The sequence below is a fragment of the Pteropus alecto genome, unplaced genomic scaffold (assembly GCF_000325575.1).
Source record: "Pteropus alecto unplaced genomic scaffold, ASM32557v1 scaffold67, whole genome shotgun sequence".
Lineage (NCBI taxonomy): Eukaryota > Metazoa > Chordata > Mammalia > Chiroptera > Pteropodidae > Pteropus > Pteropus alecto.
In genome coordinates this window covers 3,923,124-3,944,949 of record NW_006441061.1, presented here as the reverse complement: position 1 = coordinate 3,944,949, position 21,826 = coordinate 3,923,124, and the positions used below count along the sequence as shown (strand labels likewise).

General features: G+C 55.2%; 1 protein-coding gene across 1 annotated transcript in view; it reads left to right on the top strand.

Annotated features, from left to right (window-relative positions):
* FAM102A (family with sequence similarity 102 member A) overlaps positions 1–21,820 on the top strand; it is a 30,618-nt gene extending 8,798 nt beyond the window's left edge. The window contains exons 2-11 of the mRNA XM_006918003.2: positions 12,276–12,396; positions 12,649–12,678; positions 14,734–14,850; positions 16,608–16,654; positions 16,753–16,910; positions 18,934–19,038; positions 19,121–19,316; positions 19,753–19,874; positions 19,965–20,034; positions 21,415–21,820. Of these exons, the coding sequence (XP_006918065.1) occupies positions 12,276–12,396; positions 12,649–12,678; positions 14,734–14,850; positions 16,608–16,654; positions 16,753–16,910; positions 18,934–19,038; positions 19,121–19,316; positions 19,753–19,874; positions 19,965–20,034; positions 21,415–21,460 (1,012 nt within the window). The 3' untranslated portion in view covers positions 21,461–21,820. The remainder of the gene's footprint in view (positions 1–12,275; positions 12,397–12,648; positions 12,679–14,733; positions 14,851–16,607; positions 16,655–16,752; positions 16,911–18,933; positions 19,039–19,120; positions 19,317–19,752; positions 19,875–19,964; positions 20,035–21,414) is intronic.
* Positions 21,821–21,826: the final 6 nt, after the last annotated feature.

Genomic DNA, 21,826 nt, shown 5'->3' with positions numbered 1-21,826 from the left:
AAGAGTGCTGAGCAGGGCAGAGCTAGTGGCCTGGGGGCTTGGAGTGGAGGAGGAGAGGAGGCCATGGGGAGGGGCTGGGACCTCATCTGAGCGGCAGCCACAGAAGGGTGTGAGTCAGTCAGATTTGTATTTTAGAAGCACCAAGGGCAATCACTTGGGGCTCCAGTTGGCCCAAGGGGAGGTGGCTGTCACCTGAGAGGGGTGGCTTCCCACCTCTGTCATCACTTGAGAGGGGTGGCTTCCCACCTCAGTCATCGTGGGATGATTAAAAACAAAACTCAAGCCTACTGTGCAGCAGTGAGAACAAACAAGCTGCTGCTACTGACGACAAATCAATCACGACGTGGAGGGAAGGAAGCTGGGGATGAGCGTGTGCCATTTATGTAAAGTTCAGAGGCATTCTGATCAAAACCTCCCATCCTGGTACAAGTTAGAATGTTGTCATCGTTGTTGGGGTGGCAGTCATGTCTGGAAGGGGCTTCTAGGGCCTGTAAAGCCCTGCTTCTTGGGGGCCGGCTACGTGGGACTGTTCTGAGGATCTGCACACACTGTGCACCGACGCTGTTTGCACATGTCTGTGAGAAGCAGCGTGGAGACACCTCACACATGTGCTGGTGCTGAGTGCCAAAGTCCTCCAGACAAAAGTGAGGTGCCTTCCCGGGTGCCTTGGAGGCCTCGAGGCGGTCTTCGGGTCTTTCCAGGTTCTTTCTGGCAGGGCAGCCTGAACCATCTGACCTGTTTATAAGCCGTAACTCATTTTGGCAGCTGCCAACAGTCTTCCTTAGCTGGGGCTTTTCCTTTTGCCTCTTGCAAACCCCAGCAAGGGCTGCTGGGCCGTGGGGCTTGGCAGGAAGCCTCCTGAGGCTGCCAGACCACAGGACCTCTCTGAGCCTTGCTTTTCTTCTCTGTAAAATGGGGTAGTAAGCTCCTGCTTGGTGTTTGGATTAAATAAGTTAACACTAATTATGTACTCAGCATAGCCCCGGGCAATGCTCAGAGTAAATGCTCAGTAAAGGCTGGCAGTGGTTGGTATTAATCTAGGGCGATTATTGGAGGGGATCCAGGGTAGGAGCAGACAGGAAAGGTCCACGTGCCTCCTTCTCTCCCTTTGTTTCTCTCCTCTCTTCCGCGGTTCATCCATTCAGGAAACATTAGTGATTAGAGTCAGGCCACTGACCTGGGGCCCGTGAGCCGGGGAGACCATTAGACACATGAGCTCTCAGAGAAGTACCGAGCACAGCGGGGCGGGAGGCAGCAGCCTCTCCTGCCTGCGCTGGCTCTGACCCCTCACTTGGGGATGGGCCTTTGGCTGACTGGGTATGCTCCCTGAATGCCAAGAGAAGGCTGGATTCTGGGCTTCAGCGCCTCCTAAGGGTTTTGTTAAAGAGGAATCACATGGACCTGGGTGAGAAAGGCAGCACCTATTTTGGATGCAAAGACCGAGGCTTCGGCTTGTTCCGAATGTATCCCCCGTGTTCTGTTTAGGCCCGGCTTGTAATAAGTGCTCAGTGAAGGTGTGTGGAGTGAGCGAATGGCAGAAGCAGTTATCAGCCCAGGGTGGGTCTGCGCTACCGCGGGAGAATCGGGTATCTGGGGAGGAGGTAGAGACTGGTAAGTCAGGTCTTCAGTGTCTCACCTGACCCCAAGCCCTTCGTCCAGTGGTTGGAATCTCAGAAGATGGCTGGAAAAACAGAACTGGATCTGTGCTGGCTGTGTGAGGAGATGTGACTTGGGCTGAGCAGTTCCTCATTATTCCCCAGTCACCTCAGAAGTCCAGGGAGCCATGGTGAGCTCTGTGTGGAGCAGCGGGAACACTTGGGGGCAGATCCAGAGATAGCGATGACCCTTGACCTTTCAGACTCTGCAGAGGGTTAGCGGACATGGCCTGTCTCAGCTGAGAGGCCCCTTTCCTGGGGGTGGAAATAGTGGTACAAGGAGGTCTAGGGCAGCTCTCGTTGGGAGCAGAGCTGTGAAGGTAACTCATAGAGTTATCAGATACTAACTGAGCACCTACTATGTGCCGGGTGTCATCCTCAGACGTAAGAAGCAGCAGTAAGTGAAACAAAGGCCTCTAGGACCTCTGTGCTCTGGGACATGGGAGCCTTGTTCCGTTTTCCCCAGACCTAAGACCCAGGCCCAGAAGAGGAAGTCATTTGTTCATCTGCACTAGCTGGGGGAGGGCGCTTTCAAGGAAGGCTGTTGGGTTGGGAAGGGACTCAGAGGACAGGGACATCCCTGTGACTTCTCGAGCCCAGCCATTCGAGAAACCAGGCTCCACGAATGGGGATCTCTCCCTTCTGTCTCTTCCCTTCCTTGGGTGATTCAAACGCAGCCCAGGCGTGAGTCAGCCAGGGCGGCCCAGGCTTGCCGCACCCCTTGCCAGGCCACCTCCCGGGATGTCCTGGCCAGGGTCAAGGCCTGGGGAACTTTCCTGACCCAGGGTCCTGGGGTGGGGGGAAAGGGAGCTCTGTCAGGGCCTTGCATGCCTGTCTTCCTGCTGGACCACCTGTTTCAGAGTCACTTCCGATGGCGGAGGCCATGTCCCCCGTTCAACGTGAGTGCTCTGCGGGTATGTGCCTGGTCCTCTTTCATTAGGCCTCTCAGCAACCCTATGAAATAAATGGGCACAATAGTGACTGAGGCCCAAGTGTCCAGTGAGTGGCAGAGCCTGGCCTTGAACCCCAGCCTCTCTTGTCTCGCCTACCTATGACTTGTGAGCAGTCCTGCTGGGAGTCTCAGGAAGGGAAATTCCCTGAGCACAGCCAACCCCGAAGCTCTGTGTTTTCTACAGTTGTGGGTCCAAGGGGAGGGGAAGTTGCTGCTACAGCCCAGCCTGCATCTTCTTGCTTTGATTTTCTAGGGCCTGCAGCCAGGCTCAGCTCTGACATGGGAGTCCAGTTTGAGACCTGGGGTCAGACAGCCATGGGTTCAGATTACAGCCCTCTCCCAGCCAGACCTGCTGGCTTCTGTGTTCCGGGCCTCGGTTTTCCTGCCTCTGACATGGAGATGATGGTACCTACCTCCTAGGGCTGGGGTGTGGATTCTGGGAGGTCAGGCAAGGAGAGCTCGGGAGGCAGGAAGTAGACGTTAAGAACATTTTCCCATCTCTCTCTCTGACCCTAGATTGACCCGGCTTGGACCCTGACACCAGTGGGTCTTGACGGGTTTGGCCCAGTGCCATGTCCCACTGACCATGTGTTCTGACGCAGTTGCCACCCCTCCTTTAGCATAAGCCTGGTCTCAAGGCTACCTCTTCCCTGGTATCGATGCTCGTGAAAGGTCAGCCCACAGAGCACAGGGACGTTGATGCCACAGTCCCCTGAGAATCTCTGCTGTCTTGGCGCATTTCCCCAGCCATCCTGTGGGATGGAGATGACGGGGTGGAGTGCATATCACCCCTCACCTCTGAGTGTCAGTTCGCTTATGTATGAAGTGGGTGGTGGTTGTGCCTGTGGAGTTAATACTTGAGCAGCACCGGGCACATGGGAGGGTGCCCAGGAAACCGGAGCCAGGCCGGGCCACACAGGGTGGTGGGGCCTTCACCTAGGTGTGTGGGAAACTAGCACTTGGTCAAAACCAGCAGTTGACTATGGATCCCTCCAACGGCCTGCTTTCCTCTCGGGCTGTGGAAATAAGGGGGTGTGCCCGTTGGCATCAAGCAAGAGGAGCATCCATGCATTCTGGGTGCTGGAAGCCGCCTGCATCGTCTGACTCTGGATGCAGAAGGCTGTGTGCCTGCGTCTGTGAAATGGGGAGCCAGAACCTGCCCATTTTGCCCTGAGACCCGGCTGGCCCCCTGCTCCATTTCTGATTCGGAGTTTCTGAAGCCCCCAGTGTGCTCCCAGTCCGCCCGCCCATCCCCAGGCCACCCTCAGGAGAGCAGAGCAGGGTCCTGGGGTGCCAGGCGGCTCCTTCGAGCACGCCAGTGTCAAGCGCTCCAGTGTTGAGCACAGAGTGCTTTGGCTTCTAGGAACTTCTTGCTGCCTCATGGTGTTGCAGGAGGTGGGGCTGGCCGTGTCAGAACTGCAACAAGCTGCTTCCCCTGCACACGGCCCTGAATTCCTGGCAGGAGCCAGACGCGGCTGGGCTGCCACGCTGGCCACGTTGCCGGGACGAGGCTCTACCGCCCTGCAGCCCCTGGATGGACGCCTTGGCTGCTCCCCGGGGTGGGCCCCTCCCCAGGCGGCTGTGCTCTCTTCTGGGAAGCACAGGCAGATGTTGTCAATTTAAATTGTTTCCTTATTAGACTCTCGCCTCTCCCTGGCTGGGTTTCATCAGCCGGGAACCTTGGTTGCATCATTGTGACCCCTTGCTTCTCCAGGAACCCGGCCAAGGACTGGGAGATCACGGAGTGGGTGTGGCTGCACCCTGTGGCAGCCCCCCAGGGGCTGCCAGCTGCGGAGAGGGACTCATGTGATGGAGCCTTGCTCCGGTCACCTTCCTTTATAGGGGCCGAATGGGAGGAATCAGGAGCCAGCCCTTTCAGGAACCCAGGAACACAGCTGGGGTTGGGTGGTCCCTGGGGTCCCACTCAGGTCTTGTGGATGTGTCCTCTCTCAGCCAGGTGCCCAGATCCAGCCTCAGAATCACCGGGGAGCTTGTTTAAAAAGTCAGCCCAAGGCCTGTAGCAGCAGTTTTCAGCCGGAGGTGATTTTGCTCCTGGGGCGGGGGGACATTTGGCAATGTTTTGGTTGTCACAGCTGGAGTTGTGCTACTCACAGGATGCTGCTAAACATCCTACAATGCACGGGACACCCCTGGGAAAAAAAATAAATTATCTGGTTCATAATGTTATTAGTGCCAAGGCTGAGACACCCTAACCGGTAGGGTCCGCAGTTCTGGCAGGGCCTGGGAATCTTCATTTGTGACAAGCCAAGGACTTTTCAGTGTTGGCTCTAGTCTGAGATGCCCTGACCTGCCAGCCTCGCCACCCCCAGCCCCTACTGTGACCACGACTAAGCTGCTTCCTGCCAGGCCAGGGCTCCGTGTTGGGCACACAGTGGTGACAAGTCAGACATGCAGACAAGCGCTTGCAGTGGGCGACTGGGAAGGCAGAGGGCTGGGAGGGGGTGTGGCGTCTCGGAGCCTGTGCCCCGAGCTGCCCACTGACGCCTGGGCTTTCTTTCTCCTGACTGCGTCGGCAGGGACTGCCAGCCATGCTGCGCCTTTGCTCCCACGTCAACTCGGGGAGGGGCCCTGAATGGTCCCTGCCTGCAAGGACCTTGGGGTCATGGCAGTCCGTGGCCAGGAGGTGGCCCCCACCACACTGACCCCTTGTTGCCTGCATGATGGAGCTGGTGCCCACAGTGTTTGTGGAGGTGAAATAGAGTTGCTGGTCAGGACTGGGAGCCACGGGAGGACCTCCAAGGGCGCTCCGGCCTGGTGGGGTGCTCCGCTCTATTTCAGGACAAGCCAGAAATAGCTGAATCCTGCCTCTGTGATGGCCACAGTGAGCTGCGGTGGGTGGAGGGCTCGCCTTGCTGCTCCTGGATCTGGACGCCTAATTGTATATCTTAAAGCTAAAAGCGAGACTCCCCTAAAGCTGCCCTGAAAACCCAGGCTCTGTAATTACCTGTCCCTGGCAGGCAGTGTGGAGCTGAAGCCCCAGGCTAGGGAGGCTTGGGGCCTTCCTCATCTCGGCCTAGAGGGTGCCTGTGGGCCCAGGCCATGAATCCAGAAGATGGGAGTTCAAATCCCTTTGACTTTGACCAGCCCTTCTAACCTCACACCCTCTTCATTTTTTCCATTTAAATTTCAATTACTACAGAAACATTCTTGGACAGAAATGAAAATAATGGCCCTGTAGCCCCCTCATCTCAGTCTTGCAGTGCCGGTGGCCTCTGCCTCTCCTGGAAGTCCTCCCCACGGTGGCTTTTTGGCCTCTGACCTCATTGCAATCAGCGACTCCTAGAGGAGTTCATTTTCCCCCCAGGCGTGCTTTAAAAAAAGGAAGTCAACTGATACTTCCAGTTCAAAAAGAAAAGGACCCAATACCCCTCCCCCACAAAGTCCCCATTTCTTCCCGCGTCCTCCTGTACCTGCTTGCGCACGTGCGGGTGCGTGATTGTGAGCCCCTCCATGTGGCCCCTTCGTAAATTTGAGACCAGGATTCCCTCTCCGACCTCATTTCCCACCACTCGCCCCCTCGCTCTGCTCCAGCCACACTGGCCACCTTCTGCTTTCTGAAGCAGTCCCGCATTCCCACCTCAGGGCCTTTGCACGTCCGCCTCCTCATGCCTGGACTGCTCTTGCCTCCCTCATCTGCACAGGGAGGTCACTCTCACCTCCTTCGGCTCTTTGCTCAGGTGTCACCTTCCCGTCAACGCCTTCACTCCCCCACCTGGGCACACACCACCTGCCTCCTTCCCTGCTTCCTTTCCCTCCAGAGCACTTACCACCATCCGATGTGTGTTTGCCTCATTTTGTCTCTCTCCAACCCACTGCCAGACTGTAAGCCCCTTGAAGGCAGGAAGCTCTGTCCTGTTCACCGTTTATGTCCCTGGGGCCTTCAGCAGTACCTGGTACTTAGTAAGTGCTTAATAAAAGGTTTTCGAATGATTCGAGTCCCTGAGGTTTCCTCAAACCTGGCTCCTGGCCAGCTCCCGCCTGGGGCTCGTGACCAACTGCTTGGGACCCTCATTCCTGCCTTTTTGATGAACTCCACCACGCCCCCTGTTCATCTTCCCCCTTATCCCTGCCCTGTGCCTGGGACCCCACACCACCTAACTGGGGGTGCCCAGTTCCCTCTCTCCTGAGGGGCCCTGTAGGCCCTGAGTTGTGGTTGTGCCATCTCTGGCTCTGTGACATGGGTTCTAGACACAGATGGGCCTGGGGTTAATACCAGGCTCTGCTCCTCACAGCTCTGTGACTGTGGGTGAGAAACTCAGCCTTTCTGAGCCTCACTTGCCCCATCTGTAAAGTGGGCCATGATAACACTCAACTTTCAGTGCTGAAGATTTCCAATGGCACACACTAGACTCTTGGGAAATGGCCACTGCTGGGGGCTGTGTTACCCTTGCTGTGACCTCCTGGGGTGGGCCAAGTCAAGGCTGTGAGCTTCTTCCCATGGGAGTGGTGCCATTTAATAGTGTGCATTTGGGGTCCTGTGGAAATACGAGGGAGGCTCGGAGTGAGCCCTGCCCTGCCCTGCCCTGGCTCACCTTCTCACAGTGGAAGAGGAAGCCGCCTGTTACCTGAGCCTAGGAGGGCTCCACGTGCCTTTCTCTGGCCAGGAATCACGAGGGGGGCCTCAGGCTTCCTGGCTGGGTGTTCCCAGGGCAGACTCACAAAGGGGAAGGGAGAGAGCCTACAATTCGATATCTCCTTTTGTTTCCAGACACTAATCCTAATTCCTCTGGGTGTTTCAACACGTCCAGCATTGTGAGCTTCCCACCTGGTCTCCAGCAACTGCTTCCAGCTCCTGGGCTGGGTGAGCAGAGGGGTGGGTAAAGGTGCGAGGGTCCACACGGAAGCCGTGGCCAGCCCCCCGGCCCCGCGTTCCCCACTTTTAAGCTTGGTTCTCTGGCCGCTTGGGAATTGCTTCTGCTCTTTTTGCCCATCCACCTACCTCCACCGGGGCTGCTCCGGGCTAAAGCCGGGATCCATGGTGGCGAGACAAAGCTGCGGTCAGAAAGAGATTCAGAGTGCTCACCATGGCCCTCGAGGTCCAGGACGACCTGACCCCCTGCTCCCTTGCTGACCACATCCCCTCTGTTCTCTTCCCCAGTCCCATCCAGCCACTGGCTTCCGTGCTGCTTTTCCATTTGCCAAGGATGTCTCTACCTCAGGGCCTTTGCACTTGAAGTTCACACTTCTGGACATCTCTTCCCTCAGTCTTTGCTCAGCCCTCAACCTCACTTCACTCCAGGCCTTGATCAGGTGCCACTGCCATAAGGGCTTTCCCTAACTGCCCAGCCGAAGTCGCAGCCCCCACCTTCTCATTTGTACCCAGCTCCCCACTCACCTCCTGTTCTGTTTTCTCCATTTTTCTCTCTTTATCTGACCTACCATGTGGGGATTTTTGTTTGTTTGTTTGGTCGGTTGGTTAACAGTGTATTTGAATGTAATTCACGTACCACACACTTCACCATTTAAAGTGTACTATTCAGTGGTTTTTAGTATAGTTAGAATCATGCGACCATCACCACAGTCAATTTTAGAACATTTTCATGACTCCAGAAAGAACCCCATACCCATTAGCAGTCACTCCCCATTTTCTCCCTATTCCCCCATCCCCTGGCCAATCTACATTGTGTCTCTTACCGATTTGATTTGCCTATTCCGGACATTTCATATAAATAGAATTGTATGTAGTTCTTTGTGCCTGACTTCTTTCACTTAGCATTAATGTTTTCAAGGTTAACCCACATTGTAGCATGTAGGAGAGTTTAAGTTTCTTTTGCTTGCGAGAATAACGAATAACGTTCCCTTGCATGAATATACCACATTTTATGTATCCATTCATTAGTTGATAGATATTAGACTTGGCTTCCACTTTTCGGCTATTATGAATAATGATGCTAGGAACATCTGTGTGCAAGTTTTTGTATGGATATACTCTCCATTTCTCTTGGATATAATATACCTAGGAGGAGAATTGCTAGATCTTACAGTAACTCTGTGTTTCACCCTTTGAGAAACTGCCAGACTGTTTTCCAAAGCGATTGCACCGTTTTACTTTCCTACCAGCAATGCATGAGGGTTCCAATTTCTCTACATTCTCAACACTTGTTATTATCTGTCTTAATTATAGCCATCTCGGTGTATTCTAGCTACAAGTCCCTTAACATATTTATGATTTGCAAATATTTTTTTCATACTATGGGTTGTCTTTTCATTTTCTTGATGGTGTTCTTTGACTCAAAAAATTTTTCAATTTTGATGAAGTTCAATATATCTGTATTTTTTGTCGTATGTACTTTTGATGTCGTATCTAAGAAACCGTTGCCTAATCTCAGATCACAGAGAGTTACCTCTGTGTTTTCTTCCAAGAATTTTATAGTTTTAGCTCTTAAACTTAGGTCTTCGATACCTTTTGAGTTAATTATTGTACATGATATGTAACTGGGTCCTGCTTTGTTCTTTTGCATGTGAATATATCCAGTTGTCCCAGAGGCTTTTGTTTAAGACTGGTCTTTCCCCCACTGGCACCCTTGTTGAAAACCAATTGACTATATATGTGAAGGTTTATTTCTGGACTCTCAGTTCTGTTCCTTTGATCTGTGTGTTTATCCTTATGCCACAACCATCCTGTCTTGATTACTGTTGCTTTGTAGAAGTTTTGCAGTCAAGACATGTGAATCCTTTAATTATGTTCTGCTTTTCCTAGATTGTTTTGACTATTCTGGTCCTTTGACTTTCTAAGGTTTAGGATCAACTTGTTAAATTTACGCAAAAAAGCCAGCTTAGATTTTTATAGGGATTTTGTTGAATTTTTAGATCAGTTCATGAATATTGTCATCTTAACAATATTAAATCTTTCGATCAATGATCGTAGGATGTCTTTCCATTTATTTAGAGCTTTTTGAATTTCTTTCAACAATGTGTTGTAGTTTTCCAGAGTATATATTTTATACTTATTTTCTTAAGTTTATTCCTACGTATTTTATTCTTTTTGATACTATTATAAATGAAATTCTTTTCTTAATTTCATTGTGCATATTTGCTAGGATATAGAAATAATTAATTTTTGTATATTGATCTTATATCCTGCAACCTTGCTGAACTCGTGTATTCTGATAATTTTTATAGTGGATTCCTTAGGATTTTCCACACACAAGATTAAGTCACCTGCCAATAAAGATAGTTTTAGTCCTTCCTTTCCACTACCACATATTTTTCTCATTCGTTTGATCCTCATCTTTCTGCTCCTACCAGAATGTAAGGTGATCACCGCTGTGGTGCCAGTGCATAGAACAGGATCTGGCACTCGACTGGCGTTCAGTTATTTGAATGAATGAATGGAGCTGGCACGGCTGGGTCAGGGTTCCTGCTTCCCCTGTGGCACCTGCCTCCTGAGGGCTCCCGTGCATGTCTGTTGGGGACTGGGGACTCTCTCTCCTCCCCTCATCTCTAGCCCTGATTTTTCTGTTTGTCCCCAGTCTTGGGGCTCCGGGGGGTTGCTGGAGCTCACCCTCCTCATACGGTTGGAGCATTCTGGTGACTGAGGCCCTTTAGATCCCCAGTGCCTTCATCAGAAGAGACGTACCTCACAGAGCTTCCCACGCCAGGCCCTCGCGGGGCCCACCTGCCTGAATGCTCCCAGGTGCCCATGCGCGAGTGGCCGGTATGCCTGCTTTACTGACGAGGGTGGAGAGTGAGGACTGTGAGCCCAGGTCTGTCCGACCCGAGTCCGGTTGCCCCTTGTCACAGACCTGGCGGGGCATGGAATAAGCCTCGGTCATGTCCTCAAGGCATGAGGAACCACGAGGGAGCTCCTCACGGAGGCTCCGCTCAGAGGCTGGCATCGGCCAAGGAAACCTAGAGTACATTCGCTCCTCACTCACGCCGTTCCCTCAGCCTGGAACTGTCTCCCCTGCTGGCTGTACTCCCCACTCTTCACTTGGGTCTGAGCTGGAATGTCACTTCCCTGTGGCTAGTCACCTTCTTTGACTCACCCCTTCCCTCCACCCCGTCCTGGTAACACTGAGTCAGCACTGGGGTGACTGTCAAATGTCATTCTGTGAGTAAGTCCACTGCAGTGCACAATGCCTGGCACACACTTGGCACTCAGAGACGGCGTGGATGCCTCGGGTGCATAGCAGGGCTCTGCTGGCCACACAGCCTTGGTGGCTTCTGCCTGCCAGGCTTTCCGGACTCTGTGGTCCGTGAACTAAGGTGATGGTTCCTGGCTCTGACTCCGCAGTCGGATGGTCCTGGCTTGAATTCGGTTTTGTCAGGCACTGGGGATGTGATCTGGGGCGCTCTCTTGGAGCCTCAGTGCCCTCAGCTGCAGAGGGGGTAGCATAGAGCCTGCCTTCCAAGGTTGCAGTGAGAAGCAAACAAGCCAGGTTCGGGAGATGCTCATCCTGCGCAGACCCTCCCCACTCAGCCCCCAGTCTGGCAGTGAACCCGCGCTCCTGGGCTCCTCAGGGTGTGGCGCAGTCACTTCCTCCACTGTCCGCTTGGCCGTTCCTGTTAGGTGGGATGAAGCTGGAGATAATGTCTCTCATGCCGGCCCCTCCCTTCTCTTCCCAAGCACCAGTTCTGCCAGGCAGGCTGTGGGGGCACGGGGAGCTGCGCAGGTGTGCAGAGCTCGTCTCTGCCACGTGCCACTGCCACCCCCAGCTCCTGCTGAGGCCCCCGCAGCAGCTGGGAGAGACTCAGAAGAGCTGCTCCCACCGGCTCCCACTCACTCCCAGGGCACAAAGCGCTTCCTTGTTAAGGAGGTGCTGAAATTTGGGGCTTGGTCATGCTCCCCAGGCCCAGGAGGAACTCGAGCAGCTGGGACAGCCCCCATTAGTGCCAGGGAAACTGAGGGCCCGAGAAGTGTGTTAGCCCTGGAGTGGTGAGGGTTAAGTGTGTAGCACCCGAATCACGCTGCTTGGGTTCAAGGCCCCGTTCTGCTCTGCCACTGGTGGGCCTCATGGCCAGGGTCTTAGTCCCAGAGCTCTGGTTTCTTTGAATGTGGAATTGGGCTAATGGCAGTGACTGCCCCAGACAGGAGTTGGAAGCATTGATGTGACTTGGAGCAGGCTCCAGGGGTGGCTGGGCGTGTAAGGTGGTTTGAGTGGGGCCTGGCGCATGGAAAGCACCGTATGAGTGTTACCTGTTGTTGTCACTAGCGGTAAAGAAGGGGCCTCTAGGGCCAAACAGCCCTGGGCTGAGGGCCAGCGGTTTCCTGGCTGAGTGGTACTGGGCAGTTTACCTAGCCTCGGTCTCTTTATCTGTAAAATGGACGGGTGGTCCAGCCTGGGAAGACTACTGTGAGGGTCACTTGAGATGGCCAGTGGGAGCCTTCCTGGTGGGAGGTAATGGCAGCAGAAAGAGCCACCCAAGGCCACAGGACAAAGTGGGTGGTGGCACTGGGAGCAGAGAGAGGTGCCGCTGCCTCCAGCCCGACCTCACCCGCCTTGTTCTTTTCATTTTTATTGCATATCTTTTGTTTCTGTAACACTTACACAAGCATGTTCTTGTTATGAAAATAATCACTTTGTGACACAAAGTGAAAAACGAGAACTCTCCTCCATTCCTGCCCCGAGGTTAACCCTGCCCCTGGTACGTGCCCTTGGCATTGACCTGCATGCTTGTGCTCACCTGCCCCGTCTGGCCCGCAGGGAGGAGGTGCAGGAGAACTGTGTGCGGTGGCGGAAGAGGTTCACCTTCGTGTGTAAGATGAGTGCCAACCCGGCCACCGGCCTGCTGGACCCCTGCATCTTCCGGGTGTCGGTGCGCAAGGTGAGGCTGGGCTCCCAGCCAGGTCTGGGGACTGTGAGCTCCAGGCCGAAGGGTGGGTGTGGGACCCCTGGTCTGGTGGCTTTAGGCCCATCCCCTGACTTGTCCCCCCAGGGAAAGTGAGGTGAGTCGCTCTGCCCCTTTTCTTGTCCCCCTCCCCCAGCAGTCGGATTCGGGGTGGAGGGAAGTGGGGACACATATGAGGTCCCTTGGATTCCCTAGTCACTCTGTCGCTGTGTCTGTCTCCCTGTGCAGGAGCTGAAAGGCGGAAAGGCTTATTCCAAGGTAAGTGGGGCTATGTGAAGAGGCAGTGGGCTGGGATGGGGCGGGATGGGACAGGCACGACAAAAACTCCCAAAAGATCTTCCAGCCCCAAACAGGAGACACTCAGCCCTGCAGGAGATGTATTATTTTCTTGGAATTATCTTTATTGATAGTCTGTGCTTAACAGAAAGGCACCATATGTTGGGATTCATTAGGATCCCAACATATGTTGGGATTCATTAGGATCTTTCCAGACCTTCTTAAGAAAAAATAATTATGAAATGCATCATAGATGCTGAGCAGTGAATAAAACGTATGCATGTGGTTTAGAGAAATGCAAAGCGAGCACCCTCTGCGCATCCTCGTGTCTATGCAGACAGTAAGGTTTTTAAATACACAGAAGGGACTTGTTGTAAGTGGATTCTGCAGCTTGCTGTTTTACTTGCCAGTACGTCATGGGCATGTTTTCATGTCATCGCAAATTTCCTTTTGCTTTAACAGCAGCAGCGTCCCATTGTGTGGCTGGGGGACGGGTGACTCAGCCCGTCCCCACTGTTACACATCCTTGTCATTGCCTGGTTTCCACTGCACCCACAGACGGTTTAGCCTTCGTGTTAAAACCTTTTCCACGGGGAAAAGTGGGAAGAGACACCTTTGGAGGGTTGCCTCTGGCTTTGAATAAGACTGCTCAACGCTTAAACCCCTTTTTCTATGGGGATGTGCAGCCCACCCTTTGGGGCCTCCTCAGGGAGGCGGCACAGTGGCAGGGGGTGGGTTTAGTCAGTCCGGAGGGGAAATGCCTCCGCCTCACTTCACCCTGTGGGCGGGGTGCGTCCCCATGGCCAGAGCTCAGGAAGCTCAGCGGTCTGGGCCTTGAGCTCTGCTCTGGCTCAGGCCAGGCGCTCGAGTCCCACTCCAGAAGCAGAGGGCAGGGTGGCCAGAACCGGGCTGTGAAAGGTGCCATCAGAGTGGAAATTTCCCCTCCCATTGATTCACGTGGGTGAGGACAGCTGCCCAGCCAGGAAAGAAACTACCAGCAAACAGCTGGAGCATCCCACCTCCACCCGGCAAACGTTAATCATGCACCTAGCACGGGTCACACCTGCCAGGCCCTTCCCTTCCGTTCTCCAATCGAACATCCACTTAGCAACCATGATACAGAGGAAGAAACTGAGGCCCGGAGAGGTGGCAAAGGTTGACAATTTCAGGCCTGGCTCTGTTGGTTGAGCTATGTAGGGCCCTGGGCATGTCACTTCCTCTCTGAACCTTAGTTTCCTTGTCTGTAAAATGGGGGTCACTGAGTGCACGGCAGGGCTAGGATCTGAACCCGAGTCCCTGATTCTGGCACGCGTGCCCCAAAGTCAGCAGTAGAGACTGGCGCACAGCAGGCGCTCCATAAACGTCCTCAGTCAGTTTGGTTGTCCTGAGTCTCTGAGCCCAGCACCCCCTCACCTTGATCTCTGTCACCCCTCCAGGTCTGTCAGTCTTGTTTTCATTTAAGAGGCCTTCTTAGCGCACACACCCTGTTCTCACACTTTCTCCCACTTTGCTCCCCATCCCTTGCTCCTCTCTCTGCATCCGAGGAGCAAGGAGCGTCACCACCCGCTGCCCAACAGTCCCTCACTCCAGCATCCACGAGGCGCTCCTGCCCACCCTGCAGGATACCCCCACCCACCCGTCCCAATGCCAACTTCCCACGGGCCTTCCCTCCCCCGCCCGCTGTCCCGGCGGCTCCCACAGCGCAGCCTTGTTTCCCGGGGAACAATGTGTCTGTGTCAAAGACAACAATGTCCTTTCATCTCAGGCGCTGCCCCGGTGTATTCTGGGACATGGCACAAAGGGCGCTTTGTGCAGCTCAGAGATGTGAGCTCCTGGCTCTGCCACGTTGGAGCCGCCAACCCAAGCCACCAGCTCGGGCCTCTGTCCTTGGGTGCCGGTTATGCAACAGTCAGTCTGGGCTGTGGGGTGTCCCAGGGGCTGTGCCTGCCCCTCCTCCTCTGCCAAGTTAACCCTTGTGCTGCCAGCCCTGCGCCCACACTCCCTGCAGCCTTCCACAGCCTCCTCTCTCCCTCCCAGCTGGGCTTTGCCAACTTGAACCTGGCCGAGTTTGCAGGCTCAGGGTCCACGGTGCGCTGCTGTCTGCTAGAGGGATACGACACAAAGAACACCCGCCAAGACAACTCCATCCTGAAGGTACTGGTGCCCCGCCGCCTCGTCCGCCCCCTCCCAGCAGGGTCCCCATCAGAGTCCCTAGAGGTTAAAAAAACAGGTTTTCCCCCAGACAGGCAGTGAGGGACACTGGGAGGATGTGGGCCCTGGGTCAGGAAACCACCATCAGAGGCCTGTCTTGGCCACTGGACTATTTCCCCATTCATAATCGGGGGTTGGGAGTGAACCCCAACAAGGTCTTTAAGGATTTGGTGCGATCAGCATCACTGTGTGCTGCCACCTCTTGTCTTGTGATGCCTGACAACAACCCCGTGGGGTGTGGTGTCTATTATTAGTCTCAGTTTTTGCACAGAAAGGAGTTGAGGCATAGAGGTTAGATCATTTGCCTGGGGTCACAACAGAGCTGGCCCTTGAATCCACAGTCCAGATCCTCACCATTGTCACATGTGACATGAGGCAACCTGAGCTCCCAGTGGAACAGTGACCAGGAGAACCTGCCATCCCTTGACCTGGGCAGACCGAGGGTGGCTGCTCCGAGGCCCCAGCCACGTGCAGTTTCCGGTGGCTGGAGCCACTCCTTCCCCCCAGGCAGCTGCCTCCTTGGCCTCTTGGGACAGAGATAGCTGGGTGTCTGCCATCCGCACACCTCTCTTCCTTGTCTCCACACCCTTCCACCTGGCTGAGAAAATAGTCTCATCCTAACCACACCTCTGCCAGCTGACCCAGCTGGAACATATGGTACCGGGGCAGAGCCGGGCAGGTGGTAGTGGGCAGAGGCTCTGGGGCCTCTCAGACCCTTCACAGAGGGAACTGGAGGCACCTGCAAAGGTGTAGGCTAATTGTGGTGGGAGCTGGGACCTTTCAGCCTTGCTCCAGCAGCCCCATGCATCCTCAGGCCAGATCAAGGGCATGTGGGGGGCAAGTGGCCTTGGCTTCAAGGCCATCTTCATCATGTCCTGTCTATAGGGCCTTGGGCAGTCACTTCCCCTGAGTCTGAGTTGCTTCATTTACAGCCTGGGTCCATCACCTACTTCGTAGGCTGCTATCATGGCCAAATGAAATAATCCATTAAAACAGCAGCAACAACAACAGCCTCATCCCCACGATCTCCAGTTTTGTTGTGGTGGCTGGTGTCCGAGCACCTCTTGCCCACCCCATCACTTGTTGTCCCACCCGGGCCCAGATTTGGGGACCAAAATTTTGCCTCATTTGGGCCATTGCTGAAATCTTTACCCAGTTGGGTGTTAAATTAAGTTTCTATTGTTTTATTCGTTTGTTTTGCTTTATTCAAAAAACCTTCACTATGTGAGCACCCTGCCCTTCCCCACCCCCCCGCCCCCTGTCAGTCTCAGTGAACCCCATCGTCACTGATGTCACTGGGTAGGCTTCTTGAGCCGCCTTCCTTCTTGCTGTGTTGGCTGGTGCTGCCATGCCCACTCGGGCACCTGGGCACTGAGGATGGAGAGAGACTGTGGCCCCTAGCATGAGAGCTCAGTCTAGCTGTAGTTTTGAGATAACAGGAGCTGGCTTTTGTCACTGCATCACTCCAAGCCAGGCACCGAGCCAAGCGAAGCCTCATCTCGCTGCATCCTTTCCATGAGGCGGGTGTCAGGAAGAAACGGGAGCTCAGTGAGGTTCGGTGGCTTTACCAGGGTCAGCAGCGGGCAGGATGGGATCAGAGTCCAAGCCTTGTCTGTAGCCCGAGCAAAGAGTCTGAAGCAAGTCGGGCGCCTGAGCTGAGTGAGTGGACACAGTGTGGCTGACGTCTCCCTGTCTTGCAGGTCACCATTGGGATGTTCCTGCTCTCTGGGGACCCCTGCTTCAAGACGTGAGTGTGGGTGCAAGCTTCTTGAGGGGTGGTGCTCCCTTGTTTTCTTCTGACTCTGAGAGTGGGACACCCCAGTCACATCCCTCTGTCTTTCCAAGGCCGCCATCCACTGCCAAGTCCATCTCGATCCCAGGCCAGGATTCCTCCCTGCAGCTGACGTGTAAGGGTGGTGGGACCAGCAGCAGTGGCAGCAGCAGCACCAGCTCCCTGACAGGGTCCCGGCCCCCTAAGGCCCGGCCCACCATCCTCGGCTCAGGTACCGTTCCCCCCCCCGCCCACCCTACCATGCCCCTCCCCTCTGCCAAAGGCTTTTGCCTCCGAGATGTCCCCAGGTCCCAAGGGAGATGCTTGCTGAGAAGAGAGGTGGGAGGGGGGTGATCGCACCGTCCATGCTTCTATTAAGCAGATGTCGTCCGAGCCCCTCCTGTATGCCAGGCACTGTGCAGTGCTCTGGACCGAGTGACATGATGTCCCTGGCCTTATGGCCCTCCCAGCCTAGCAGGAGAGACAGGCATCAATCAGGTAGTAAATAGGTCAAATGCATGTCTACCTATAGAGTAACAGGGCTGTGAGAGGTACAGAGGCATCTATCTGGGGCCAGGGAAGTGCCGCTGAAGAGGTGACATTTGAGCCGAATCTGCGGTGTGGGGTGCAGTGTTCCCAGCAGAGGCACATGCTGTGAGCTCTTGCTCTCCCACTGGCTCCATGACTTTGGCCATTTTGCTTCTTTGGGCCTCAGCATCCTCCTATAAAATGGGGTCAGCAGTAGTGACCACGTCCTGGGTTGCTTTGGGTATAAACTGAGCAGACGTGGGCCCTGCCTGCACAGAGCATGTAGGCTGTATGCATTTCTATTAAATCATCATTACTAATGTTATAATCGAATTGGGGGACCCTGAATCCCCAGAGGAGATGGCCTGGCAATTAGGAGGAGGTGCCAGGAGAGGAGGCTCCAGCCTGCCCCCCAGTCCTATATCTAGTGCTGTGTGGGGTGGAGCAGAGCCCCCGAATATGAGCCTTGGCCCCCACACCCCTCCTAGGGGTGAGCTCAGAGCTGGGAGGCAGGCTGCCTCCAGCTGATTAGCGAGCAAAGCGGCACGTGGTGGCAGTTAGGGCACAGGGCCAGGTGGCTCAGCAGATGTTGGCTGGGTGAGTCTGCCCCTGGGGGCTGGGCGCGGTGAGGGACCCTCTGACCCGAAGTACTGGTTTTCCTCCACTGCATTTTTCCCAGAGACCCGGCCAGGTGAGGCCCAGACTGGAAAGCTGGGGTTCTCGCCTGCCTCAGCCTAGGCGCTGTGCTTGGGAGTGGGGACTTCCCAGCCCCATCGTAGCATCAGGGTGGGGGTCTCCAAAGGGAGTTCTGGGGACCAGGCCACCCCATTGCTGATGATGCTTTCATAGAAGGTAGAGGTGCCGCTCCCTGGCAGCATGGGGTTTGAGCCCCCACATGCCTCTGCTCCTTTCCCTCATGTGCAAAGAACTTGCTGGGGACTTGAAAAGCCACTTGGCTTTGGGTGGGGTTACAGTCAGGCCTGGGGTCCAGCTGGTGGCCTGACCGTGCTCATCTCTGAAGAAGGGATGGGTGAGTCATTGCTTCTTGTGTTGACCACAGGAGGACTGGTGGGTCGGTACTCATGGAACCTGGGTATATCCACCTGGTCCCCTTGTACCTCCTTTTGGGAGTGCTGGGCAATATGTTTCTAAGTTGGGCTTATGGGGGACTTGGGACAGGGTTGTCAGCCGCTTCCCCTCACCCTTACTCACTTCACTCCAGCTACACCGACCCAAGCTCATTGAAACCTCAGGACATTTGCTTAGGCCGTTGTCTCTGCCTGGACGGCCCTTTCTCTGATGCCTGACCTGGCTGGCTCCCTCCCACACCTCCTGAAGGTCTCCGCCTCAGAGAAGCCTTCCCTGACCTCAGATGGGGTCAGACCCCCGCCTGCGCCGCTCCTCGCTCTGCACCCCTCACCACAGCTGTGGTCCATCGTGGGTCCTTCTTTGTTCCATGCTCCTCCTCCCTAGCGGCCTGTGACGCCCTGTCTCCTGTTCACAACACCCAGGAGAGCACCCCTGGTGGAGGAGGTCCCTGACAGATATTTGTGGAGTGAACAAACCTGGGTTCAGAAGGTGAACTGTGGTTTGGAGCAGGTCGCCGTTCCTCTGAACCTCAGTCTTTCAGTCTGTTACATGGAGATACACAGTGTCCCCCAGCCCCCACCAGACTCCGTGAGAGGACGGGCACCCCTGGTCACCCCTGCTTCCTCCCCACCTTCCAGGGGTGCCAGAGGAGACGGACCAGAACCTGTCCAGCCCCGAGGAGGTCTTCCACTCGGGCCACTCCCGCAACTCCAGCTATGCCAGCCAGCAGTCCAAGATCTCCGGTGAGTGCCTGCCCGGCCCCGCGCCCTTGGCCTTCCACATTCCCTGGCTCCCCCATGACGAACCGCCCCACCTGCCCACCAGGCTACAGCACGGAGCACTCACGCTCCTCCAGCCTCTCGGACTTGACCCACCGTCGCAACACATCCACCAGCAGCAGTGCCTCTGGTGGCCTCAGCATGACTGTGGAGGGCCCCGAGAGCGGCGAGCGTGAGCACCGGCCCCCCGAAAAGCCACCGCGGCCACCCCGGCCCCCACATCTGTCCGACCGCTCATTTCGGTGAGTCTCACTGCTCAGTGCCTTAGAGGACAGACCCCTCCCTGTAGCTCCTCGAACTTTTGCTTCTTTACCTGTAACATGGGACGGCAGGGTCCCTCCGTCAGGGTTGGATGGTGACTATTTGACCAGCTGATATTCGTGAGGGGTGTAGCCCTGGCCTAAGTGGCATGCACGTGCCCGGTCAGCAGTTGCTGTGTGTGATTTAGTGTACCTGAGGTCCCCTGCTTAGGCGCTATGCAGCCTCTCAGAGTCTCTGTGTCCTCATCTATAAGACCAGGTAACGGTGGCACCTGCATTGCAGGGCTGACATGGGGGTTAAGTGAATGGAACCTGAACAAGCTTTCACGTGCCCTTAGAGCATCATGAGCGCCATAAGTGCTTGCTTTTGTCATTGTCGTGCCTGTTACTGCCCTGACTGTTGTTAACCCCGCTCCAGGCGGAAGAAGGATTCGATGGAGAGCCACCCAACTTGGGTGGATGACACGCGGATCGACGCCGATGACATTGTGGAGAAGATCATGCAGAGCCAGGATTTTACCGATGGCAGCAACACTGAGGGTGAGCTGCCCCCGCCAGGTGGGCTGGGGGGTGATGTCGCCTGGCCGGCCCCGCCCTTCTCAGCCTCCATCCTCCTCTGTGTCCCCACAGACAGCAACCTCCGGCTGTTCGTGAGCCGCGACGGCTCCACCACGCTGAGTGGCATCCAACTGGCCAACAGGTAGGGGTGAAGGTTCATGGGTGGGTTGCTAGGGTAGCCATGGGGGGCACAGGACTGAGAGCAAGGTCTCTGCAGCCCACTGACCTGGCTTTGAATGCCAGCTCTTGTCACCATGGTGTGATCTGGGGCCAGTCACTTCTCTCAAATGAGCCTCACTTTCCCCATCTCTCAAACGATGTGGACCACATCGTCGCACCTGGAAGCCCGGGACAGCGCTCCAGGGTCGACTTTGAGGGATCCAAGGGTAACCTCGGAAAGTGCCTGGGACAGAGCTCAGCTCACAGCAAGGGCTTCCTGCATCTGTTTACGATGCTACTTTCCTTTCCCTGCCACCTAAATCTGGGAACTCCTTAAAAATGATGATGGCGACTCATTTACTGGACAGTTGCTTATTGCAACCGGCAGTGAGCGAGGTTCTGGAGATACAGCAGTGAGCAATACAGTCTTCGGCCATCATGATGTTCACAGACTACGGGGTGATAGGATCAAACTTTGGCTTGAACTCTATGGAGTGCCAGTGCCCTCTGAATCCTTTATTCACAGAATGTTTACACTGAGTGAGTGAGTGAGTGAGTGAGTGGAGGAGCCTCCCACATGCAGGAGTGTGTAGCCCTGGTTGTGCTGAAGGCTTTTCCTCATGTTCCTGTGGGCAAGGTGGGAAAGTACCTGTTTAACATCTAGGGCCAGTGGCTGGAAGGGACTTGGCTGGGCCTCCCAGGAGCCGCAGACCAGCCCTCCGGTGCTGCTCTGCTGGCCCCTGCTGGCTAAGGCTTGAAATTGCAGCTGCCATCTCCCCACCTCCTTCTGGGCAGCTCCCTAGAATGAGGTGGGCAAAAAGAAAATGGGGACCTCTTTGAAGTTTGCAAATACCCAAATACCCGTCTCTAACTTTCTTCTGAAACTGGGAGGGAAGACCAGCGTATTTGGCAGCAAGGTCATAGCAGAGCAGCTTGCTGAGCCCCAGGTGTCCATAACCTCATGGGCGGGCCTGGCCTCAGTGGGGAGAAGAGCTCCCTGATCTTCTGCTGCCCTCTTGGCAGGCCTCATAATTCCTCTGAGCCTCAGTTTCTTCATCTGCTAAGTGGGCAGGGTTCAGTCCCTCCCTGCCAAGATTGCTATGAGAATGGGCACAGCACACCCCAGTGTGTAATCTCCTACTGCCCAGGAAGGTCTCGGGCACAGCCTGTGCCAGCTCTGCAACCCCACAGACTCCGATGCTTACCATCCGTGTCACCCTAGGCAAGTGACTCAACTTCTCCGAGCCTTAGTTACCCCCCTCTGCAAAACGGGGCCAGTAAACAGTGCTTGCTTGTGAATACTTCCAAGGGCCTGTCCCAAAGGGGTATCGAGAAGGACTAGCTGACCTGTCTCTCCTCACAGGGTCTCCTCTGGGGTCTACGAGCCAGTCGTCATTGAAAGCCACTGAGGAGCGAGTGTCCAGGCTGGAGAAGAGCCCTGCCTTCATGGGTGTCCAGACCTGCGTCGTTCCACAAGGGGACTTCCCCTTCGGATCACCATCCATACCACATCTCATCTGTGCCTCCTCCGTGCGCTCCAGCCCCACTCCTGCCTCAAAGCATCATTCCATTGTCCTCCCATCCATGCCAGGAACCTCCTGGCCCGATAGGGCCTGGGCACCACTGTGAATATTCTCCCCTGAACCACTAGAGGGCAGGACATGCGGGCCCATGAAGTAGGTGGGCAAGACAAAGATGGCCAGGATGCCCGTCCGGAGACCCACCTGGCCCCTCGATGAAGACATGCAGCAGCTCCTACACACATGGGGCTGCTT